At 40.8% G+C, this 20,125-nt stretch overlaps 1 protein-coding gene across 1 annotated transcript; it reads right to left on the bottom strand.

The window, feature by feature from the left end:
* Nucleotides 1-643: 643 nt before the first annotated feature.
* On the bottom strand, nucleotides 644-11,939 carry LOC128058857 (lysozyme-like protein 1). The gene is made up of 4 exons (XM_052651342.1): nucleotides 11,801-11,939; nucleotides 11,151-11,309; nucleotides 1,510-1,588; nucleotides 644-713 (listed from the first exon to the last, which is right to left on the bottom strand). Exons 1-4 carry the CDS (start codon nucleotides 11,937-11,939, stop codon nucleotides 644-646), a joined length of 447 nt encoding a protein of 148 aa, XP_052507302.1.
* Between the last annotated feature and the right edge of the window lie 8,186 nt (nucleotides 11,940-20,125).

Genomic DNA, 20,125 nt, shown 5'->3' on the forward strand with positions numbered 1-20,125 from the left:
GAATACTGGAGTGGGTTGCCATGCCCTCCTGCAGGGACTCTTCTCAACCCAGGGATCGAACCCAGGTCTCCTGCATTGCAGGTGGATTCTTTACTGTTTGAGCCATCAGGGTTTTTGATAGATTAAACTTAAATGGATGTTGGAATACATGGGGAACACTGGAGCTAAGAGCTGCAGCTTCAGTATTTGGTCCCATCAGAATGTCTCTCACAACTGCCTGGAGGAAGTGGGAACATTCTCCCCAGGAGGGTTGAGCTGAGAAATGGCTCTATATCCAATGACGCGGAGAAGGACTCAATGCTCCAGGACAGAGGTCAGCAAACTACTGTCATTCCTCTAGTGTTCCCCTGGACCCGGAATTGTATTTTTAAAATAAGCAGCCATAAAGAAGAGAAGTTTGTTCCTCCTAGGACTAGAACATTTTATAGGTGACTTTTCAAGTCTTAACCTTGTGCTATTATGACATCATTGAAACTGAGTCAGGGTGAGGTCAAGACATTTAAATGGAAATATTTATTTCCTTAAAAATATAGCTTAACTTTCCCTCTCCAACTTTGAGAAGGACCATCAGGAGGATGGAGGACAAGATGACATGACCACTCTCACTAGGGGCTGTCATGAAGCATCCTTGGTACTGTCCAATTCATGAAACCTCGCATCCCTTTTTCCACTCAGACAGGTCTCTGCCCTCACAGTTCTTCTTCCAGCCTTGCCTGGGGAGAAGAGGGAAGAAGGAACAACAGAGCAAAGTGTGAGAGTCTAAATGCTCTGAGGCTCAAAAACCATAGACAAGTAACCCACTTAACCAGCAGTGCCCAGCGTTTGGTGTCATTTGTTTCTGGTCCTGATCTAAGTCCTGATCTAAAGACTCCATCTTTTTTGCCTTAAGACTTCCCTCTCCCTGGTTTTCTCCTAGTCTATATGAGCCTCAGCAACAAGCAAACAACTTTTATAAGGATGGGGCATTTAGTTAAACATCCACATCTCTTAAAATTTGGGTTCTGCAAGTGAGTGACCCAATCAGCAACGTTCACAAGAAAACACAGCCGCAGAGAGCCATAGCTCTCTGGCGAAGCCATAGCTCACACAACCTGGGGAAGTTTCCTGTCAATTTCTCATGTAACCGACATGGTTATTTTCCTCTCACTGACACTGACTTCCCAAATCCTATCCAAATTTAGAGCCAGCTCGAGCTTTCTCTTCTGGTGTACTGTCTTCAATGATGCTCTCCAGTTCACATGAGAAGACAGCCCTCTCTTCATTGTTTGCAACATCTTGATGTGAAAAGCAATTGCAAATAATTCTGACTCCCTAACACTCTACTCCCCATACTAATCCCAGGTTCACTGCACATCCACACAGCAATGGAGGACGACATAGACGAGGTCAAGTGGAAATCACTGGACCACTCTGTAGAGGTGAACTTGTTCCCATCCCCTGCAGCTTTGATGAACACATACACTAAGGATTTCACCCATATCAGCTTGTCTTCCAAGGAAAGACTCTTACCAGTAGTTCATGCCATCTGTTTCTTTAACAATTTTCTTGGCACAGATAATTGCATCCGTGAGGTCATCAGTCATCAAGGCTATAAGAGAGAGCAGTAGAGGGTTAGCTGAGAATTTGCTGTTGGAGGAGGGGAAGCCCAAATCAGATTTTATTCACTTTTCTCATTGCATTTGGGAGCAGGAGGGTTGGAAGAACAATGAGCTGTCTCCTTTTTTTTGTTGTTCCACTTCTTCACAAAGAAAGGATCGTTTTTGTTTCTAGGCCATCCACATCTTGAATTTTAGGACTTTTTGACAGAGGACTAGACCAGCTCTGAAAGGCTTTTGGAAGTGTGTTTAGGGAAAACACAACAGGAAAAAAAATTCTTTTTTGGAAATGTGTTTAGGTAAAACACAATAGGAAAATGTTTATGTCCTAAAGAAACATAAAAGCTAGACAGGACAGTAGAGTTTTCTTTACTCATGTTAATTTGGCATGTAAGGTCTCCTTATAGGTAATGATTAAACTTCTGTTTATTGTAGCTTTCTGTTTTGTGCATTAAACTTTTTTTTTATACCCAAAGTATTTCTCACATGCAGAAAACTTTAAGCTTTATGTGAAACCTTTGCCTTTATTACTTTTTCTATGGCTTTCAGGCATAACAAATCTTTCAACTGAAAATGTATTAATTCGTATCACTTCACCAGAAGTGAGCTCAAAATCCTTCTCAACACAAATATGACAAGAAAAGGCAAATAAACAAAAAAGCCCAACATCATTTCTGTTTCAGGTTGCGTTCTCCAGAAGTAGATGTGGAGGTGAGTTTGGGGTGCAAGGTGTTTTCGTTAGGGATCCACACCTGTAGAAGAATGGGTGGAAGCAAGAGTGGCCAGGGGAGACTGTAGCTCTGATCTGCAGAGGATATTCTGCTAGAGCTGCACACAGAGAGCAAGGCTCCCATTGGGGGTGAAGCGGGTTGCTAGTCTGGAGATGCTGTGCACAGGTCGGTGGAAAGGGTGGGTGCTGCAGGCCCAGGCTGTGCAATTCATGGAGAGTGTTTGTCAACGTCCCACTTTGTTCTACCATTTTGTTGCACAGGTGAGATATTTTGCAAATAGAAAAAAACAAACAACAACAAGTTGCATGGAACCTTGAATTTCTTTAGGAAAATACGTTAAAGGGGTAGGAGGCAGGAAAATAAAGAACCTGGCTCTGGGCTAAAATGTGGAAACAGTGAAATCACCACAGTGGGGCAGCAAAGGGGCAGAAATGAGCCCAGGGAGCACATATGTACAAGGACCTGAGCCAACGGTGGCTTCTGCTCAGTGTTCAAATAGACAATTCTGTCCAGTCACACATGGATAAGGAGCGGGTTCTGTTGAATATCAAACATCATTCAAGGGAATCTTTTATTCTCCCCCATCCAACAACAGAAAACAGCAACAATCTACACAAAAAAGAACCAATTCTATTCGGTGGAGTTCTACTGCAAAGCCCCCAAATTTATATCTCCTTGTCCTTTCTGAAGTGGCAACAGCCAACTCAGATACCAGGCTGGTAGGAGAAACAGAGATTAATATAGGTGGGCTATACTAGATATAGAAGGCAATGACTGCTTCCTTAAAATCTATTTCAATAAGGACTAAGTTATTGGAGGGAAACAAGAATGGCTATTATATTATTATATGCATGTGTGTGTCTATACATAGATATATTTATATCTCTATATAAAAAATACTATGTCCAAATAATTTGGGGAAGGTTGACAGCAATTTGAGGCATATGGTCTGGTCTGGGAATGAGAAAAGGACTAGCTTCAGTAGATGGGCATGAGGTGCGTGTATTTTGTACACACATGAGATGCCACCTACGTTGCACACACACCCCAGTGCTAGCTTGTTTTCAGGTTTCCATGACGAATAGCCCTACTTCTCTAATCCATGGGACAGAATGACGTTGTCCCTAATTATAGCCTCTCTGGCCTGAGGCTGGGGGAAGACAGTCATGGAGGGTGATTAGGATATAAAACCAACATCCTGTTTTCTATTTTAAGGCCTTCCCTAAAAATCCCAAGCTCTTTTTATGAGAAAACAGATATGAGTGATCCTTCACCTCTAACTATAAGCCATCTAACATTTTAATTTCTGAGAATCCACTGTTGTCTTGCAAATATACACTTAACTCACATTTTAGTAATTGTTCCATTGGACAGTATTCAGTTAGTAAACTGCACATAAAGTCAAGCTTGGCCATGATACACTAGAGATTTTCTCTCCTACTGTAACAGCTAGACAGCTAGACAATAGGGAATGCAGAATCTTTGAGGGATAGAAACCAGATGAGGTGAGCCTTGGGATTGCTGTGACTTTCTGCCCAGAGGCACTTTCCAGACCACAAAGGTAGAATCCAGGCAGGCTATGGCAATCTAAGTAGAGGAGACAGAGATAAGAGGCCAAGACAGTTGGAATTTGTGGAGAGGGGTCCCTGTGAAGAAGGAGCCACCCAGGAGTGTGCCAGAACTCTGCAGAGAGAGATCTCTGAGTCTTTGACTGAAAAACTCCATGAGAGTAATCAGAAAACTGCTACCAGGAACCTCAGCAATTGCAGGGCTCATGCGGGGAGACGTGATCTGTTACTGGCCAGAGGAGAGAGACTTTGCTGAGCCCTGGATTATTCAAGAGATGCCATGGATAAATATCTTGATAGTAAAGCTGCACGAGCCCTTCCATAAAGACTACCCCAGAATGTCCCGGACCAGAACTAACTGCTCGCCAAGATGAACTTCAATAATCCTTAAAGCAGCATAATCCAGACACTCAACAATGTAATATACAGGCAGTCTAGTATCCAGTAAAAAAATTGATCAAATGTACAAAAAGGTATAAAAACATAACTCGCAGCCAGTAGAAAGACCTAGAAATGACAGAGATGATTGAATTAGATAAGAAATTTAAAACAGTGGTTATAAATATGTTTATTGATAACAAAGATTTATAGGAAAACATCAGTCAAATGAAAGAAATAATATAATTACCTGGCACTGAAAAAATACAATATCTGAAATTAAATATTCAATTGCTGAATTTAATAGATCAGGCACTTCACAAAAATGATCAGAGATCTTGAACATAAAATGATTGAAAATAAAACACAGAAAGGGAAAAGTTCTGAAAAAAAAAAAAAAGAAGAGTCTCGGTGACCAATGAAAATACAAAAATAATCTAGCATCTGTGTTATTAGACTCTTAGAAGGGGAAAGTTTAAACATTATTCACTCAGGGATCCAAAATTTTAGTGAATATCAAGCAAAATAAACATACAAAAATAGGGATTTGTGATCAAATTGCTAGATATTGTTGATGAAGAAATTGTAAAAGGGGATGGAGAAAAAGGACATGATACACACAGGGAGCTCAAGTGAGAAAATCACTGATTTCACATAATAAACAAGTCAAGCAGAAGATATTGGACATACTTAGTAAACTGAGAGAAAAATATCTGTTAGCTTGAAAGTGAAAGTGAAGTCGCTCAGTTGTGTCCATGGACTGAAGCCTACCAGACTCCTCCATCTATGGAATTTTCCAGGCAAGAATACTGGAGTGGGTTGCCATATCCTTCTCCATCTGTCAGCTTAGAGTTTTATATATGTAGAAAATATCTCTTATAGAAGAAAATGCAATATAGACATTTTCAGACACACAAAAGCAGAAAGATGCTTCCTAGAAGAATTCTACTGCAGGAAATTGTTCAAGGATGTTCTTTAGGCTGAAAGGAAATAGCCCTTAACTGTGTGTCCAAATGAAGGCACCAAAGGTTTAGAGAATGTTGTAATTGGTAAATGTGTGCGTGCTCAGTCGCATCTGACTCTTGTGACCCCATGGACTGCGGCATGCCAGGATCCTCTGTTCATGGAATTTTCCAGGCAAGAATACTGGAGTGGGTTACCATTTCCTCCTCCAGGGCGTCTTCCCAACCCAGGGATAGAATCTGAGCCTCTTGCATTGACAGGTGGATTCTTTACCACTGAACCACCTGGAAAGCCCCAAATGATAAATACTGTATGGTAAATATAAAGAGATCCTTCTCATCTGAACATTTTACTTAAAAGATACACATTAAAAGCAAAAATAATAAAAAATGTACTGTGTCTATACATATTGTGAGGTGTAGAGCATGCATGTAATGCATATAGAAATGCATATACCACGATTCCCCGGTGGCTCAATCCCCCTGCCAATGCAAGAGACATGGGTTTAATCACTGGTCTGGGAATATCCCACATGCTTTGGAGCAACCAAGCCCATGTGCCACAGCTACTGAACCTGCATTCCAGAGTCTGGAGACCACACCTTCTGAGCCCATGACTACAACTATAGCAGCCCGTGTGCCCTAGAGCCCATGCTCTGAAACAAGAGAAGCCACCACAATGAGAAGCCTGAGCATAACTAGACAGTAACCTCTGTTTGCTGCCACTAGAGAAAAAGACCACACAGCAACAAAGACCCAGCACAGCCAAAAACAAATAAATAAAATTATTTTTTAAAAGCATTGTGAAGTGTATAACATGTGGAAGTAAAAAGGATGACAACTTAGCACAGAAGACATCATGGGGAAAATTGAACCACAACAGTATAAAATTCTTATGCAGCAGAACATTGGTTTGGATTTTTTTCAATGAATATATTGGAAACATTTATTTTTGAGATTTGTGACAGTTTGAAAACACTTGTAAACCACATAGCCTAGAAATATCAAAAATTAATAGTTAGATATGTCATAAATGCATAAAATATATGTAGGGCACTCAGTTTAGTTCAGTTGCTCAGTTGTGTCCAACTCTTTGTGACCCCATAGACTGCAGCATGCCCAGGCTTCCCTGTCCATCACCAACTTCCAGAGCTTGCTCAGACTCATGTGCATTGAGTTGGTGATGCCATCTAAACATCTCATCCTCTGTTGTCCCCTTCTCTTGTATAGGCACTAGTCTATCCTTAATAGGCACCAGGTGAATGATTATTTAATATAAAATTAACAATGTGTAAGCTTCCTTGGGCTTCCCTAGTGGTTCAGACGATAAAGAATGTGCCTGCAATGCTGGAGACCTGGGTTCAGTCCCTGGGTTGGGAAGATCCCCTGGAGAAGGGAACAGCTACCCACTCCAGTATCCTTGCCTAGAGAGTCCCATGGACAGAGAAGTCTGGAGAGCTACAGTCCATGGGGTCACAAAGAGTCAGACACGACTGAGCAACTTTCACTTTAGCTCCCTTCCTGTTTTATAATTTTGCCTTCAGAGAATTATATTACTGTACAGTATGTGTCTCTTTCATTTAAAAATGCAACAATGCTTCCAATAGTTTATTATGAATATGACTGCAATACTGCATGCCATAAGAATTCTCTAACCATTCATTAGAGTATAGGCTGGGCTATTGTAAGGCAATTGTATTGATGGCACTAGGTGATCGTAAAGTGATCATATTGCTGCTTCTTGGTTATTAATGCATGAATCATTATACCTTCATATATAAATATGAATTCCTTTTTCACATTATCTTTTGTGTCCAGTGTTAGTAATATATACAACATCTACAGTGTTTTGTATCATCTAAAACAAAATTGATGTGGGTACTGACAGATGATTCATCTTACAAACAGGTAATATAAGCTTACAGAAATCAATACATATGATAGAGTAAATGCATTTTCTCTTCCTTATCATTTTCTTAATAATGTTTTTTTCTATAGCTTACTCTATGTAAGAATACAGTATATAGTGCATATACAAAATATGTGTTAATCATCTGTTTATGCTGTTGGTAAGGCTTCTAGTCAATGGTAGGTTTTAGTAATACCTTGTTCAAGTGTCAACTTTATTATATGTGAAGTGGTATAATGTTATTTGGAGGTAGAAAGTGATGCATAATGTAAACCCTAGAGGATCTGCTAAAAATAAAACAGAAATGAAGTTAATAAGGGCCTGGTGGCTCAGATGGTAGAGAATCAATCTGCAATGCAGGAGACCCGGGTTTGGTCCCTGGATTGGGAAGATCCCCTGGGGAAGGGAATGGCTACCTGCACCAGTATTCTTGCCCAAGAAATCTCATGGACAGAGGGGCCTGGAGGGCTACAGTCCATGGGGTCACAAAGAGTCAGACACAACTGGGAAACTAATTAAGCATGCACACATGTACTTAAAAAGCCAATGATAGAAATAAAATTGAATACTGGAAAATATTCAATTAATCCAAAAGTCAGGAAAAATAAACCAAGAGTAGATAGACAGATGGAACAAATGGGAAACAAATAACAACATGGTGGATTTTAAAGTAATCATATCAGCAATTACATTAAATATAAATCATCTAAATCAAAGCTCAGCACAAACTATGGCCCACAGACCCACCCTCCATTTTTGTACATAAAGTTTTATTAGAACACAATCATGCCTATTCATTTCTATACTGTCTGTGGCTGCTTTTGTGCTGTATGACAAGTTGAATAATCAAAAAAGTGACTATATGGCTCACAAAATGTAAAATATTTATTATTTATTCCTTTCAGAAAAAGTTCTCTGATCTAAATACTCCTGTGAAAAAGCAGAGATTGTTGGACAAGCTCTAAAAGCAGCATTCAATTATATGTTGTCTATAAGAAATTCATTCTAAATTAAGTATACCAAAGATATTAATAATAGTGTTTTTTTTCATCTGAAGTTTTCATTTTGCTGCATAATCTCTGCTTTCAACAAATTACTTTTATCTGGTTTTTGTTGGTGGTGATGGTGGTCTCATTTTCTCATGCCAGTGACAGCCTATGAAGACTAGTCATTGGTAGACTTCTAGTTAGCTGCACTTATTTAAGAGAAGGATGCCTAAAAAAAAATAAAGATGATTAGGAGTCCAGTACAGAGGTGAGGATTTTCAACTGTGCATCTCACCGAGGGAGATCTAGCTGGTTTGTTCACTAGGTAGCCCCCACTCAGAATCTAGTTTTCCTTTTCCTCTGTCTGGATTCCCCAGACTAGTGTCTTCTCTTCTGGAAAGACTAGGCTGGCTGCCATCGTTCAGGGATCAGAGTGGAGGGAGGTGACTGGAACTACAGGAACTTGACTTCCTCTTAGGATGGAGCTCTCACACTCAAAGGTTGGTGAGGTCCCTCAATGAGAGAATTTCTACCTATTCTGTCCAAGAGAGAGAGAGTTCCAGTAACTTGCCAGGGTTGGGAGGAACAGTCAATAGATGAATGGAATCAGGAGATGAGTCAGCTGCTGTTTAACTGACTTTCCAATTAATCATACCATTTTTAGCTTGCCTTCACCCCAGTTTCTGGAAGTAGCTGATGTTGCTGATTTCTGAGCTCTTTTGGGATCCTGTGGTTGCTTTTTGGCTTTGCCAGGGTCAGCTTAGGATTCAGATTTCTCTAATTGCTAAATTAGTCACCATTAGTCCTCTCACTTTCAGCTTCGAACAATACTTACACATCCAACGCCATATTTAACTGGAAGACTCTAGTGGCAAGCTCATCAGTTCAGTTCAGTTCAGTCGCTCAGTCGTGTCCGACTCTTTGCGACCCCATGAATTGCAGCACGCCAGGCTTCCCTGTCCATCACCAACTCCCGGAGTTCACTCAGACTCACATCCATCAAGTCGGTGACGCCATCCAGCCATCTCATCCTCGGTCGTCCCCTTCTCCTCCTGCCCCCAATCCCTCCCAGCATCAGAGTCTTTTCCAATGAGTCAACTCTTCGCATGAGGTGGCCAAAGTACTGGAGTTTCAGCTTTAGCATCATTCCTTCCAAAGAAATCCCAGGGCTGATCTCCTTAGGGTATGCTAATGAGATTAATCAGGAAGGGGAGGGTTTTAAAAAGTCCTATCTGTAGAAAAGTGAAGGTATTGAATGTTTTAGCCTGGGAGATAAGATTTGGAGATGAGAAGTACCTCCTAATCATCATTTTCAAACATTTGATAAGTTGAAGGCAAAAGGAGAAGGGGGCAGCAGAAGATAAGATGGTTAGATAGCATGATCAACTCAACGGGCATGAATCTGAGCAAACTGCAGGAGACAGTGGAGGACAGAGGAAACTGGTACGCTACAGTCCATGGGGTCACAAAGAGTTGGACAAAACTAAGCAACTGAACAACAACAAAGTATAAAATAGAGAAAATTTGTTTTTAACAAATCCAGAAGGAGAAACCAGCATTTAATGGGAGAACGCTATGAGGAGATGGATTTTGGCTCAACAAAAGAATGTTCTAAAATAAAGGCTGGCCAAAAATTGAGTGGTTGGCCTCAGGAGGTAGCGAGCATTCCATAGTAAAGTAGAGGCAGGGACTACCAATTTATTAGGTAAATTTACACAGTGTGCAGTCATTCATATATTCACACTTGGTTACTGATTATCTTGTGCATGTCTACGAAAAATTAAAAGTTTATTTCCTGCTCTTAAGGAATTTGCTGGAGAATATTTTATGGCTCCCTGTCTTCACTCTTTTGACCTTCCCTCCATTGATTTAGTCAATGAATATTTCTTGAGCTCCAATGGCCAGGGAGCATTCTAGGCATTGAGAATGCATCAGTGATTGAAATAGAACTCCTGCCCTCATGGGGTTTGCAAACAAGACAGTCACTTACTTTGCTTCATCTTTCTACTGTTGCCTTTCGCATGTTCTTCTCTATACTGCCGGCCATGACCATCATTCAGGCCTGTTTATTTCTCACCTCAACAATTGGAGGGGCAATTAAATTGTCTCTTCTTTAATCTCTCTCATATCCAGCTTGCATATTCATTTTTCTGAAGCAACGCCACTGACCCATTCTGATTTCCTAGTGTGGGCAGAAATCAGTGGACTCTCCTCAGCTTGGGTCCCAGGGCCCTCTGTGGTCAAGTAGTCATCAAACTTTCCAACCACATGTCCTGTTATATTTTATGCATGTTTTTGCTTTTTTGTTCTCCTTAACTGGAGTAACACTTCCCTATCCTTGAATATCCAAATCTTATCTATCTTCCAAATATTAAATAAAATATCATAATGTCTACAAAGCTTCCCATGACTTTATTAATAACGTCTCTTTCCTCTGAAGCTCACACCTGTTTACAGTCATTTATATAACTTTGTTTAAGCACTCTTCCTTAACATCAGAATTCATGTTTGAAGAGTCCTGCTATGCTCAATGCTATGCCCACATATATTTCCTGAGTGATTAAAGAGAAAGACTTAGAAATAAATTCTAGCATCATTTCCACTGTTGAAGAAGTGCTGTGTGAAGTGAATTTGTCTCATTCTGTATAAAGAAGCATCAACTGCATCTTTTGAGTGGATTGCTTATGGAAAGCAGATAGCAAACCGCTTTCTCCTTCTCAACAAACATATTTAACCTCTCTATGCATGGAAGTGTAGTCAGGTCATTTGTCCAGGCCCCTGTTTTTGTTGTGGGCTTCATAAAACCCACCCTGGATGGAATAAGCCATCTTTGGACATGTTGACCACAAGGTTGTGAGTGCCACTTTGGGGAACTCTTCAATAATTTATAATAATTTATTTACAGACCCACTTGCACATCTAAACTTCCAAATTTTGGTTAAAGCAGAAGATGGGTGGATATTCTGTGGTCAGCTTTCCTGTCTGTTCCTAAGGATGATATTTGCGGAATCAAAAGCCTACCTGAGCAGGCCACATGACAGCGGTTTTTCTCTTGTAGCTTTGTATTTCTGCACCACGTGTCACTGTTTATCTGAAAGATGCCATAGTCGGTGCTCCCGTCCTGCAGTTGGGTCTGAGCCGTGGTGTTGTAGTGGCTCTCATAGTAGGCCATGCAGATCCCTAGAGGGGAGAAAAAGCCAGGAGTGTCAATAAAAGAAATTCATTGTTTCCTCCTATCTGCTCTTAGGGGAGAGTTCCCTTATACATATTACACCAATGCTTTGCTCGTGACGTGCCCTGGGGAGTATCAGGGCAGGTAGCACACCTGAGAAGCACAGGATGGGCAGGGAGGCACACCTAGTCAGTGGCTGACCCTGGACCAGACTAAATATCAGCTCTACCCCTTGCAATGCTAGCAAGAGGGAGTTGTTTTCTCCTTCCTTTGCTGATGTCAATCATACAGGACTCCAGGAGTGAGGACAGGAGGGGCAGGGAAGCGGAGGGAAGCTCCGGAGAGCAGTCGTGGAGGATATGTGAATAGCCAGCATCTGTTGCTGGTGGAGCAGAGCAAGGACAGGCTGGAAGCAAACAGAAGTAGGTATGGGAGGGGCCTTTGACATCTCAAGGAAGAGTTAAAGGGCAGAAAGAGAACAGGAAGGGAGAAATCTCACAGTTTCCAAGGCTAAAGCCTCGGTAATTGTCCAGGCTGGCCCTCGAAAATATTTTTGCCAGTTTACATCGAGTGTAGATTTTGGGCTCAACGACTGTGACCAGGCAGCCCATCAGGGCCAAAATACCAGCAGCCTTCATCCCCAGGCCTGTTGAAGGCAGAACCTGTCAAGAATAAGAGACCACATGAGACAACCCTGCTTGATTCCCAAGACTAAGTTTCTTGCCAACAAGAACTTCCAAATCTGCCAGCCTGAATGTGTCCTGTCACTTGTAAACACTGAGAACTAGCATTAGGGAAAACCCAATTGCCAATAGTACATAGTACAGGGAAGGAATGATTGCAGGCTCTCTATAACTTTCTACATGGCTGTGCGTGTGTGTTCAGTTACTTCAGTCACGTCCAACTCTGCGACCTCATGGACGGTAGCCCGCCAGGCTCCTCTGTCCAAGGGATTCTCCAGTCAAGAATACTGGAGTGGGTTGCCATGCCCTCTTCCAGGGGATCTTACCAACCCAGGGGTCAAACCCGAGTCTCTAGGTTTCGTGCACTGGCAGGCAGATTCCTTACCACTAGTCACACCTGGGAAGCCATTCTACATGCTGCTGCTGCTAAGTTGCTTCAGTTGTGTCCAACTCTGTGCGGCCCCATAGACGGCAGCCCACCAGGCTCCCCCATCCCTGAGACTCTCCAGGTAAGAACACTGGAGTGGGTTGTCCTTTCCTTCTCCAATGCATGAAAGTGAAACGTGAAAGTGAAGTCGCTCAGTCGTGTCCGACTCTGTGCGACCCCATAGATGGCAGCCCACCAGGCTCCACCATCCCTGGGATTCTCCCTGCTACTTTCAAGTAAATGCTAAGCTCCTGGGACCTGGCAAGGAAGGGAATCAACCTTCCTTTACTGATGTCCAGAAAGAATCCACAGAGGGTGACACATTTCTCGGATTCCCCATTTTAACTCTATGACTAGAAATAACCAGAGCACAATGAGATAAGTGTCGCCTGTACACGTGGAATCAGACATCTCAGTTTCAACCAGAGATGGATATACATAGGTCTTCATAGACAAACTTAAGATTTATTGTTGGGAGTTTATTGAAAGGAGAAGAGTTTTTTTAGAAGACAGGAAATGTTTTATTTTTTATGTTTAATTTTTAAAACCTTTTTATTTTACATTGGAGTATAGCCAACTACCAGGCTTCCCTGGTGGCTCAGACAGTAAAAAATCCACCTGCAATGTGGGAGACCTGGGTTCGATCTGGGTTGGGAAGAGCCCCTGGAGGAGGGCATGGCAACCCACTCCAGTATTCTTGCCTGGAGAATTTGATGGACAGAGGAGCCTGGCGGGCTACAGTCCATGGGGTCACGAAGAGTCAGACATGACTGAGCAACTAAGCACAGCACGGCACATAGCGGATTAACAATGTTGTGATAGTTTCAGGCGGACAGCAAAGGGACTCAGTGATACATATACATGTATCCGTTCTGAAGGTAGAATATTTAGCACCTTATCTTTCCCCCCTTTTTTTTCATAACTCATTATCTCCTTTTTCTCTTGATACTTTTCCAAATATGGGAACGTTGCTTCAAAAATATCAGTGTTATATTGCAAATGCAATATAATATTTTTCTGGATTCTTCCATCACTGTTTCATGGGTCCCCCGAAAAGCTTGGTGTCAATGGCAAGCAAGAAGGGGACAAATGACGATGAGTCAAAAGAAGAGAAAGTGCTGGTGGTGGGAGGACATAAAAGGACTCCCACCTAATCTTTTAAAATGAAAGTAGGATCAAAAGGTCCATGCCTTGCTGGCTACTGGTTTTCCAGAAGTGATTCTTCTTCCAAAGAAATTTGTCTTCCCCAAATAGGTCAACCTTGCTGAGATGAGGGTGGAGTGAAATCTCTGGTAACTGCTCCTGATTCTGAATCTGACATTCATACGTACTTTCATCCAGTATTATTTTCTTCACCTGCCTAGACATTTCTAGAGTTGTTCATTTCTCCTTGTGGAGCCAAGTTTCCCAGTTGAGAGGAGAGACTAAGAGCAAGGCTGAATCTTCAGCAAGGCCAGAAGGGAATCATTATGGGGTCTTTAAGAGAACTGACCAATAAGCGGACTACATGTCAGATGGGGTGTCTAGATACATACTGGTGAGTAGCAAGGATCAGTGAAATAGGCCTGCTTTTTGTAAGTAAAGTTTTATTAGGACACAGCCATACCCATCCAGTAATATATTGTATATGGCTGATTTTTACAGTTGAGTATTATGTTGGAAATTGTATAGACCATAAAGTCTAAAATATTCAGTATCTGGACCTTTATAGCAAAACCCCCTGATGTATAGCAGGGAACTATACCCTAGCACTGTGCCAGGAACTGAGAGGGAGACCAACAGAGGTTTATGACATAGAGTTTACAAATCCAGTTGGTGTCTATCCCTTATCTTTAGACTCTCACTGGTCTCAAGCAAATCAAAATAAAACAAAAGCCTACAGCAGCGGTGGCCCCAAGTACAACATTCTACATCATTCAAGCTGGGGGTTGCCACTGTTGATTCTTTGGGACAGATGGCTTCACTAGAGTGATTTCAGTCAGTCAGTTCAGTAGCTCTGTCGTGTCAGACTCTTTGCGACCCCATGAACTGCAGCATGCCAGGCCTCCCTGGCCATCACCAACTCTCAGAGTCTACTCAAACTCATGTCCATCAAGTCGGTGATGCCATCCAAGCATCTCATCCTCTGCCATCCCCTTCTCCTCCTGCCTTCTATTTTTCCCAACATCAGGTCTTTTCAAATGAGTCAGCTCTTCACATCAGGTGGCCAAAATATTGGAGTTTCAGCTTCAACATCAGTCCTTCCAATGAACACCCAGGACTGATTTCCTTTAGGATGGACTGGTTGGATCTCCTTGCAGTCCATGGGGCTCTCAAGAGTCTTCTGCAACACCACAGTTCAAAAGCATCAATTCTTCGGTGCTCAGCTTTCTTTATAGTCCAACTCTGACATCTATACACGACCACTGGAAAAAACATAGCCTTGACTAGACGGACCTTTGTTGGCAAAGTAATGTCTCTGCTTTTCAATATGCTGTCTAGGTTGGTCATAACTTTCCTTCCAAGGAGTAAGTGTCTTTTAATTTCATGGCTCCAATCACCATCTGCAGTGATTTTGGAGCCCCCAAAAATAAAGTCAGCCACTGTTTCCATTCTTTCTCCATCCAATTGCCATGAAATGCTGGGACCAGATGCCATGATTTTAGTTTTCTGAATGTTGAGCTTTAAGCCAACTTTTTCCCTCTCCTCTTTCACTTTCATCAAGAGGTTAGTTCCTCTTCACTTTCTGCCATAAGGGTGATGTCATCTGCATATCTGAGGTGATTGATATTTCTCCCGGCAATCTTGATTCCAGCTTGTGCTTCTTCCAGCCCAGCGTTTCTCATGATGTACTCTGCATATAAGTTAAATAAACAGGGTGACAATATACAGCCTTGATGTACTCTTTTTCTTATTTGGAACCAGTCTAGAGTGATTTAGGTCTTATTAAAAGGGTACCTGCCCCAGAGACATGCCTCAGGTGATTCTGGGGGAGAAACACCATTCTACTTACCTAATCAGTGATTAGGAGCTCACATAAGCTTCCTGCATCCCACAAAGCCATTCTGATCCTGACCAGGCACAAGTGATCTTGGCCAAACCAAGGACCTTTCTGTAGAGCTTTAGAGAAAGAAGAGTTCTTAGCTCTTTTGTTTCCAACTGTCAAGAGATTCTAGAATTCTATTTCTTGGGAATTTTATGATAACTACATTTAGGGACAGGCTACTTCTTTTTCTTCTTCTTCTTCCTCACTTCTCAACTCCACTGAGGCCTCCCACCTGACTGAGAGCTTGTTTCTAAAATAACAGCCTCCAAACTTTATCATAAATCCCATCAGTAAAGAAAATTAAGTGTGTTTCCCCTGTAGGTATATATTGAATTATAAACCATACTCAAGTCCTTCTGTACTAATATGTTACATAAATTATAAGCACTACCAAACTAGAATTTAAAAAGGGTGTGACAGACATGAAATTAACATTCAAAAGTTGTTTTAACAGTACAAAGGGTCTTTTCTCTAACTGAATTACTATCATTAATAAAATGTTTTTAGTAAGATCAGAATGATTGAATGAGATTAATTAGCTTTGAAAACTTTGGTTTAGTGCTCTGTGGATCAATAATTAAAGGGATAATTTTAAGATCCATTTATTTCAATTCTCAGATTTAAAGGATATTTGAAATTAATTCTCATTATGATATGCAGATCTAAGGAAAAAAGTTATTGTTGGTTGCACACAATAATAATTACATTCTTTTCTTAAATTCTATATGCCAATTTATCAAAGATTTTTGTTGAAATTTACCTAATAAATGTTTATTTTTCCAGTTATGAATCTTTGCTTTTGCAACTTAATTAGAAATGAAAATTTAATTAGAATAGAGTTTTCTAGTTTTAATAAAGGTCTTTGAAGCCTACTGGAATTTCTTTAATTTTGGAAATTTTTGAAAAATGCTGGGAAATAATAAGATTTTAGAAGTGTGCAGATATAATACAATTTTTAATATCAAATCTCAAAATTCCAGAAGCATAATTAGGATAGTAAAAAATTATCTTTCCCACCTTCAGAAGCACTAGTTTTCTCTCCCACTGGCAACAGGTGATACAGCTGTATCTTCCAGAGATATGATACATAGACACACATATATAGAGTCTTTTATATCCTTCTTAAACTATTCCTGTATCTTATTTTTAAAGCCTGATAGTATGTTTTAAGAATCTCTTTTTATGGCTGTGCTGCATTGCATTGTGTGACATAGTATAACATATTTGGCCAACTTGGTATTGATGCACATTTAAGTTGTTTCATTCTTGTCTTATAAGGATATTAGACTAAATAATCTCCTCTGTCCGTGGAATTCTCCAGGCAAGAATACTGGAGTGGGTAGCCATTCCCTCCTCCAGGGAATCTTTCTGACCCAGGAATCAAACCTGGGTCTCCAGCATTGCAGATAGCTTCTTTACAGTCTGAGTCACCAGGCAAGCCCAAATAATCTTTTATATATATATATATATATATATATATATATATACACACACACATACATACATACATATATATATGTTATTTGCATATTTGCAAAAATATGTGTAGGATAAATTCCTGGAAGTGGAACTGCTGAGTCTTGGATTGTTTCATAGTTTTGCTAGATATTGCCAAATTGCCTTCCACATAGTCCTGTATCAGGAGATGAGATTCCTTCCCTTCTACCTGGCAGCAGCAGCTATTGAACTTCATAGTCTTTGCCAATTTGAGAGGTAGGAAATGGCTTCTTAACATGGTTTCAATTTACGGCTATGTTTCCTTTCATATGTTTAGGGTTCATCTGTGGATCTTTTTCTGTGATGAACTGTCTCTAATATGAAAAAATATTACAAGTTTGTTCTTCAGATATCTTTTTCAGATTCATTTCAGAACTGGAGCAGGAAAAGCGCAAGATGAGCCTGGAGCATCTTGTTAGTGCTAAAAGTTAAGGAAATACTTAAAAGGAGAGAGAGAGAGGAACAGGGGGGGATTAATATATCAAACAGAGAGAGGAGCCAAGTTGAAAGAACTCCCAATGGCCAATATTGGAGTAACTTGAGTGACCAAATAAATAACTATAGGATTAGATTATAGCTCAGAGAATAAAATAAATATCTATAGTGCATACTGGAACAAATAAATGATTGAATAAATAAATATTCAGAGAAAAGAAGCAAATCTTACAGAAGAATTCTAAATAATCTTTTTAGATAGTCTCTCCTCTAGGAAATGGAGCTTAATTCTGAGTAGCGGCTGGTTCTAGTGACATGCTTCCAACAGAAAGAGTATGGAAGGGGGAAAAAGTGACTTTACAGCAGAGAAACCTGGTGGACCCCACCTTAGCCAGTGATGAAAAATGACCTCATCAGTGCTTAGTCATGTTCTATAGCCCTTGATGTGACGTGGTGAGAAGAGCACCTACCTCTTGGGTTTTCTCCCAGCATCCACAACCCCAGTCTAATTGTGGGAATGTAGCCAAACCCCGGTGAAAGACATGCTACAAAATACCTGGCCAGAATTATTTAAATGTATCAACGTCATGAGAAATTAGACTGAGAAACTGTTATAGACCAGAAGAGAGAAAGATACAATAACTCAATTTAATGTAGTGTCCTGGATTGGCTTCTGGAATAGAAAAGGATAATATTCATAAAACCCGTGAAATCTGAATAGTGCCTGTAGTTAACGCATTGATATCTCAATTTTGATGAATGTGCTGTGGGTATGTCACACGTTAGTGGTAAGGACCGGGGTAAAGGGAATATGGAGATAAATACAAACTTAGTCTAAAATTATTCTAAATAAATAAAACTAAAAGACTAAAAACATCTGCTAGTTTGCATACCTCTGATAGCCACTTATACCAGAAAAGTTGAGCAAATCTGAAATCCTTGTGTGATACTGTGCTTTGTAATAAGAATATATATTTGGTCTTCATCCTTGTTTCTTGGGATGTCCTAAATAACAAGAGTGAGAAAGTTGTCTGATATTCACAGCAAATTCCTTTCAACCATACCTGAGTTTATGTTAATGATAGGACTTCTCAAAGCATCTAAGGATGGGGCTGGTTTCTAGGAAACCAACCATGTGATTAGAAGGTTGGAACTTTCAGTCCTAGCCCGCTAGCCCACCTTGCCTACAGCTTCCAGTGGGGGAGAGGGGTTGAGTCCAGTCCTCACGGGCCAGTGAGTTAATCAACTATGCCTCTGTTATGAAGCCTCCAAAAGGAGCCAAAAGAAGGGGCTTAGAGAGATCCCACGTTGGTGAATCAGAACATATTCATGTGCTAGGGGGCTGGTACCTCCTGAACTCAACGTGGCCAGAAGCTCTGGTGTTCAGGTCCTTCCAGACCTGGCCCTGTGGATCTCTTCATCTGACTGTTCATTCGTGTTCTGTAATACCCTTTCAATAAATGAGTGTCTAGAAAGCAAACTGTTTTCTTGAATACTATAAGCCACTATGAGCAAATAATCAGACCAGAGGAAGGGATTGTAGGAGCCTCCAATTTATATCCTATTGGTAGGAAGTAAAGCAACAGCCTGGACTTGTGATTGACTGTCTTGTGGGACCAAGCCCTTACCTGTGGGATTTGATGCTGCTGTCTCCATGGAGACAGTGTCAAGATTGAGTTACAATACAGGATGTTCACCCAGTGTCCACTGAGAACTGAAGAACTGCTTGGTGCTGTTGGGAAAACATACACGCTCAATGGACTTCTTTATGGTAAAATAAAGATGTTGTTGTTTAGTTGTTAAGTCATGTCCAACTCTTTTGCGACCCTATGGACTGTAGCCCACCAGGCTCCTCTGTCCAGGGGATTTCCCAAACAAGACTACAGGAGTCAGTTGCCATTTCCTTCTCCAGGGGATCTTCCTGACCCAGGGATCAAACCTGTGTCTCCTGCATTGGTAAGTGGGTTCTTTACCACTAAGCCACCAGGGAGGTCCAAAATATAGAGAGTTAATCTCTAAATCTGACAACACTTTTAACTGCTTTGCTCATGACAAAACCAGAAATCATGGCACAAAAGATTTTTGAGATGACTCTCCTCATTACAAATTATTATGAATATTCTATTATTTAAAGGCCTCATATTTATGAAATTAATCATAGTAACTAGTAGTTAACCTAATGTATCCTGATATCACTTAATTATTTATAAAATGGGGCCACATTGGTGATAATCTGGGCCATCTAACTCACCATATATTACAAGTGGGTAGATGAAAGTGAAAGTGAAAATGAAAGCCGCTCAGTTGTGTCTGACTCTTTGCGACCCCATGGACCCCTATACAGTTCATGAAATTCTCCAGGCCAGAATACTGAAGTGGGTAGCCATTCTCTTCTCCAGGGGCTCTTCCCAACCCAGGGATCAAACCCAGGTCTCCCTCATTGCAGGTGGACTCTTTACCAGCTGAGCCACCAGGGAAACCCAAGTGAATGGATATATTCTTCTCAATCTGGTTATCTGCGGCATGTAAATAGGATAAAGGACTCAAGAACAATGTCGCTCATGTGTGTGACAGATGGCAACTGGCCCCTGGAATTGGAGAGGAGCCCATCTTTACAAAGGATGGTCTTTGATCAAGGTTCTAGGCTACCATTCTTTGAGATAATTAGGAAAAAGGATAAAACAATGAGAAAAATGCCTTTGTTCATATATATGTGTATTTTTTACCATGTGATTCTGTTTTTACAGTTTCACCTGT

Source organism: Budorcas taxicolor, chromosome 13, assembly GCF_023091745.1.
Source record: "Budorcas taxicolor isolate Tak-1 chromosome 13, Takin1.1, whole genome shotgun sequence".
Taxonomy (NCBI): Eukaryota; Metazoa; Chordata; class Mammalia; order Artiodactyla; family Bovidae; genus Budorcas; species Budorcas taxicolor.

Coding starts and splice junctions, on each gene's coding strand:
- LOC128058857 (XM_052651342.1), bottom strand. CDS start 11,939: ATGAAGGCTGCTGGTATTTTGGCCCTGATGGGCTGCCTGGTCACAGTC. Junction 11,310..11,800: donor AGGCTTTAGCCTTGGAAACT/GTGAGATTTCTC, acceptor TCTCCCCTCTAG/GGATCTGCATGGCCTACTAT. Junction 1,589..11,150: donor CTGTCATGTGGCCTGCTCAG/GTAGGCTTTTGA, acceptor TCTCTCTTATAG/CCTTGATGACTGATGACCTC.